The sequence below is a fragment of the Dipteris shenzhenensis genome, chromosome 32 (assembly GCF_047967505.1).
Source record: "Dipteris shenzhenensis isolate YYH24624 ecotype China chromosome 32, Dip_SZ_1.0, whole genome shotgun sequence".
Taxonomy (NCBI): Eukaryota; Viridiplantae; Streptophyta; class Polypodiopsida; order Gleicheniales; family Dipteridaceae; genus Dipteris; species Dipteris shenzhenensis.
Window position 1 is genome coordinate 44,277,363 of NC_141627.1, and position 6,128 is coordinate 44,283,490.

Below are 6,128 nucleotides of genomic sequence, written 5' to 3' on the forward strand. Positions count from 1 at the left end.
TATTTTGTAATTATGAAGCATTACTTACAAATGAGTCATTTATTTTTCTAATGTTATCATGATTTCTATAGAAATTTTATGGAGGAGGTTATTGGAAGAAATTCCTCTGACAAACTTTGTGCCATAAAGAGTGTAGTTAAGAAGAAAGAATTCATTTCTATTCCAAGGGACCCTCGTTGGCGTGCATTGCGACATGCAATATTACAAGTGGTTGCAATTGATTTAGAAAATCTTGCAGATCCATTGAAAGTTGTCCATGCATGTGATGTTGGCATTAGTCGGCAAGGGTACTTAGCTATCTTTGTAAATGCACTTTGAGGTCAAGGCATTAAGAATCCTTTGTTGCCAAGACCAGTATACGTCAGAAATGCAAGGGAAGAAACAAATTCTTTTAGGATCACAACTTGAATTAGAATGCCACGTGACTCACATCTTGAATTAGGTTGCCATGTGGTTCAACCTACGTGGCTCACAGCTTGGCCACGTGGCTCAACCACGGCTTGGCTTTTGAATTGATCCCACTATGCTGCCTACCTAACCAATTGCATTGAGTGCAATAGTTACCAAATATATATAACACACAATGTGTTAAACAATAAATAAATTCGGGAACATAGTTTAAAACTTTTATATACTAAACAAAATGTCATAATAATTTAGACCTTGGTATTGACTTCATTTTACAAACAACTATAACCACTTGTGCTACAAAATTAATGTGAAAATTTAACACGTTGCAATTCATCTATCTGCCTTGCTCCGTATGCTCACATCTAGGCGCAAACATAGAGTCAACATATGGTTCCTCCAGTGCAAATGACAATCACCTAGGCCATGGTTGGCTTCAAAGACGAAGTGGAGAAAAAAAATGATTCACAATAACAAAAATGTCTGTTACATCTTGTGAATATTACAACCAATGGTCGTTAACAATCAGCTATATCAACAACTAAGAATTGGCCAATCCAACGGTTTGCTTTTCTCTCCAGATGCATGCAAAGCTCCTCTAACGAGGTACACACAGCAGGTTGACCTCTACACTAGAAGCTTGTTATATGTGGCGACGCCCACGGCTGCAGCGAGATGCCATGCGGCATGTATAAAGGGGGTGTCAGGAAGCATTCCGTCGGCGAAGAATAGAGCGCACCCCACTAACGATGATGCCGCATGCACGGTATGGGCGTTCCTCAAGGCCGGATCTGCGCGTACTCTCCGATAAAATGTTATCTATATCCCCACCAACGGCTGCATTAGCGAATTGAGAGTCTGCAGCGCTCGCACGAAATATATACATAGAGAGAGAGAGAGAGAGAGAGAGAGGGACGAACCTCAGTCAGCCCCGTATGAATAGCTGTGACGAATGAAGGCTTAAAAGGTAGCAACAATGCGGAGGCTATGATGAATGCCCTTTGATTCTCACTCCTTACAGCTCTCGTCAGACACTGCATTAGATTGCGAACCCATCATACTCTGCTATTATACTGTTACAAATCACGCTATATGAGGGATAATTCTTTCAGTTGCTACATGAATAGAATCATCCCAACGTTCCAACCGAATAATCCAATCCGGACAAATCTTCGCTTCACGCTATAAATCAACTTCATCGACAGTTACTCACATGCGTTACTTTGCTGCCTAGAATTCAAATGCCAGCTCGGAGCCTTTGGAAAGAGTGTAGTTCTCTTACCAGGGCCGAAGTGGAGATCATTGCGTAGTCTCCCCATCTGAATATTTTTCTAGCATCTCCTCTAGACGTATGGTACAAGCTAGAAGCAAGACCGACTCCAATGATGGAATTGGCATACAGCTTTGTGGCAATCTTCTCTCTGAGAGTCGCAATAGTTTTTACGACAGGGTCACAGGGTGAGAGCTCTTAGAGGGTGCAACATTAACAAAGCGCATAGCAATAGGAACGAAAGGGGGGATTAAGGAGCCGCAGGCTTACCTTGGAACTCGAAGTCCAACAAAAATGAAAGGTACAGACGTTAAAACATTCGCAATCGTCTCGAGTGGATTGCTGTCACCTACAAACTAAACAAATCTTCCGTTATATTTCAAATCCTTGAGTTGAAATTGTAGCCACCAAATTCTAATCACATACAGAAGTGAAGCAAAAAGGAATCAAGGAGCTAACCCTCCATTTCATGCTGTAATGAAATAAAAGCAGTTGGGACATAGGACACTCTACTAGGAAATTAGTAAAGACGTTTTAAGACCTTTAACTCTTGAAAATGCGAAGAAATTTTCTTAAATGAAAAACAATTGCAAGCTGATGGGTCTTTGTTGGAGTTAGGCTTTGACATTCAATACCCAGTGACTTAAATAACTAGATTGGAAATTGGAGACATTTGATGATCGTATCCTTACACATGCGGACGACTCATAGAGTTCTTGAAATGAGAAGTTAGATGTACCATGCTTATGAGGTAATGGCATCATGAACAAAGACGGCCTCCCCTTCCACAATCTTTTCAAGCATTGCTCCACAAATTGTAAGTTTTGCATGCCATTACGATCATGTATTCTGCAACGAAACGATAACAGCGATAAAGATTTGAGGAATGTAAAAACAGAATAGTCAAGTTTGTCGATCGAAATGTAAACTGCTTCAAAGCAAGATATTTATGTTACAGCTCGAGTGATTTTGATATAGGCGCAAGCCGTAAGGATGCATTTTGCAAGATTCATAAATGATAGGGCTGCATCAGTCTAAAAAACGTGAAATATGCCTCAACACTATGGTATTGTCTATTTGCAGCAGTTAATTTGGATTTCATCGAGATTCCTCAATTTGCGACTCTAAATGCGATCTAAGAATATGTGCAAGGAAATGAACTACACATTCGTGGTAAAGATCGCGGCCGGTGTGTGTTCTCTGGAGCACAAAGTGAAACGAAGACGAAGAGAAAAGAGACTGTACTTGTAAAACCGGATGCGTTGTGGTTGAACTGATCTGTGCGATTGTGATCTGTGGTCCTGAGCTGGAGAACAATACGTCTCTTCAACGCGACTGTTAGGCGTTACGCGCACACCGTAAGTGCCGCGGAGGAGAGTCTTACAGTCTCCTGCTTTGGTCTGTACCATGGATTTACAATCTGCGTTCGACATGTCGACAAATTTAAATTTAATTCGGTCCTGCCGGACGCGGATATCGGCCGGCTCGTGGAGTTGGCAGCGTAAGAATCCAACAAAGGGAGAGAAGGACGATGCGTCGAGTGAACAAGTTCTGTTTCGCGGAGGCCGCGACTAGCAATGAAAATTGGGTAAGAGAGGGAGTAGAGGCCGGAAGAATTTTGTAGATGATGATGGAGATGAAACTGTGCTTGCGGTAGATCAAGCAGCAATGAAGAACATTTTCAGAGCGGCTCAATCATGGAGCTTCAACACATGTGCGGAGCAAAGAAGGAGGATGTGGGCGGAATGGTAGGAGTGGAAAGCGCTGTGTAACAAGAAGAAGAGTTCTCATCAATCAATTATATGATGAAAAGAGAGCGAGCGAGCGAGCGAGAGAGAGAGAGAGATGCTGAGGAGGATGCCGAGCATATTCACGCAACCTGCATATTCCACACGCTATGGACTGCATATGCTCCTCTACTTATATCACGTGGCATTTCACACACGTTTTCTTAGGGCTAGTTCAAATACACGCTAGTTAAAGCAGTTCTTGATATTCCTTTGTGCAATGTACATACATGCACATTGCATGCTTTACTTAGAATCATCAAAAAGTTGGTCTTTTTATATATTGGATTCGCTTGGAAGCTTCGACCAAAAAAACATAGGAAAAAAGTAATTGCTGCATTAGAAAAAGTAATATCGGACATGGGTCTCCATGGAGGAGATGTTCATATCATAGCAGACATCAAGAAGTCCTCAAATGGAAAGGATGTTTCGATCAAGCCGTCAATTGCTAGAGTCAAACCAAGAATGTTTTTATCAGAACCACAAAGAGAACGGAAGGTTGGTAGATGATCAAGATATGTTTTTAGAGTGGAGACACGGCCTTTGGAAGCATGTGCATAATGCAATTAAAGATGATATGGTAGATGGTGTTCTTTGAAATGTTAAAGTAGATGTAGATGGAAATCCTTAGACAAGTTTTCCAACTTTGTGACAAAGATATGGACCAAGAGTGATCATCATGCATTAGAAGAGGAGCTTAAAACTTTTAAAAAATCAATGAAACAAGCCTAGTTGCAACATAACACACTACATGGTAAGTTAAACTAATTTGTTTCATATGCATAGTTTGCACTTTCAAACATGGTCTACAAAATAGTGACTTAATATTTTCTATGATCGTAGCATATTTGATATAACCACCTTTCATATTTTGTTAAAAAGTATGGATGCCCTACAATATGGTCCACACAATATGGATGCCCTACAATATGATCCACACAAGGAATGAAAAAGTCTCATTACATAGCCAAAAATGCTTTTTTTTTACATACACAACATTTCAGAGAAGACATAAGGCAAATAGTCTCAAAGAAGTATTTCAGTGGTTCTTTAGAGATATAATTCAAAGGTTGCAAATCTAGAAAAAAGTTTCATTATCAAAAGTTAAACTTGCCCTTAATATGGCACGAAAGAAAAGAAGAAGGTAGATCCTTGATAATTTAATAACTGCACAGAAATACGCAGAATGGAGGCAGTGAAAGGTCTTTGTGAATCACAAGTGGATTGATAGAGTTGGAAACCATGTGGAGATTATAACAATGAAGCAGAGACTTTGTAATATTTTTCAAAAAATTTAGTACAAAGTCTGAGTTGACTATCTTTTCTTATAGGACTTTGTGTCCTTTGTAACTTTTGACAATACAATAGATTTGAGTTTACTCTTGTACTTCTTTTACATCAAGCTGCTCTCCTTCAATCTGTTTAGGCTCAGAATCTAGTAGTAGTGGCTCTCTATACCTAATCAAATGATGCTTTCCATAACCATCTAATTGGCTAAAGCATATGAAACAAATTAGTTTAACTTACCATGTAGTGTGTTATCTGATTCCTAGTGCTAAAGCATATTAACTGATTCCTAGTGCTAAAGCATAGTAACTGCTTAATATGCTTTAGCACTAAACCTGGTTATCTGATTCCTAGTGCTAAAGCATATTAAGCAGTGTATGTCAAAAAGTACCCTACCCTTGAGCATTGTTCGCCTAGGCAATACCCAAAAATGTCCAAAGCAAATAACTTCTCAACTAATATAACCTTGTTGTTCTACCAATTTACCTCGTACCCACCCAAAAACTTTGACAAACATTTAAAAAAATAGACAAATGTCTCTTCATCATTACTCAATTGTCAATGGTATATCAAAATCTTAGCAGAGGACATCTTGTTCATGTAGTGTGCAAGGGAAGACAACTATCCAATGGCTCCCAATAGACCTTTTCACAAAACCATCATCTTCAATATAGAGCTAAAATATCAAAAAAGAAGTAATGAGAAATATGTACACAGGTCATGATAAAAAAGATCTACTAGAGAAAGTAGTGATAGCATACCTTGATATTCTCATAATCCTCCAAAATTTGATGGGTCCAAAGATCAGTGCTGCTTTTCAAGCTACTTTGTGTTTTTCTTTGCTCCTTCACCTTTGACTGAATATTCTTATGCTTCTCCACCGTTTGCATTTTGACCTTATTAAAGGTCTCATCATCCATCTCATCCTCATCCTCAGCTTTTTTAAAACACATTGAGTTGGAGGTTTGGGAAACTCCCAAACCCTCAAATTGTGTTCTTTTGTACACAATTTTTTCTCATGGGGAGACACACACACACACACACACAAACACACAAATTTTTCCTCCATTATGGTGCTGGCATGGGAAGGCTACCAAGCTTGACGAGCATGATGAGCATGATGGGCTTGATGGGCGTGAAAGATGAGGATCCATTGGGGAGGAGAGGGTAATATGACAATCGTTGGTGCAAATTTTAAAATGTATTTATATCACATGTGCATCATACAGCATTCGTTGGTCGACACGTGCAAACATTAACGCTAATTTAATGGGTGCAAAATTTGAGAAAAACTTGCTATTTATAGGGTACAACCCCCTCATTGGCAGACATGGCTAAATCAATCACGAACATCCACCTATAGAAATCCGTTCGTG

At 39.5% G+C, this 6,128-nt stretch overlaps 1 protein-coding gene across 1 annotated transcript; it reads right to left on the reverse strand.

The window, feature by feature from the left end:
• Positions 1–1,035: 1,035 nt before the first annotated feature.
• LOC147880821 (uncharacterized) lies at positions 1,036–3,111 on the reverse strand. The gene is made up of 6 exons (XM_087370669.1): positions 2,924–3,111; positions 2,418–2,527; positions 1,949–2,027; positions 1,691–1,829; positions 1,329–1,442; positions 1,036–1,227 (listed from the first exon to the last, which is right to left on the reverse strand). Exons 1-6 carry the CDS (start codon positions 3,109–3,111, stop codon positions 1,036–1,038), a joined length of 822 nt encoding a protein of 273 aa, XP_087226795.1.
• Positions 3,112–6,128: the final 3,017 nt, after the last annotated feature.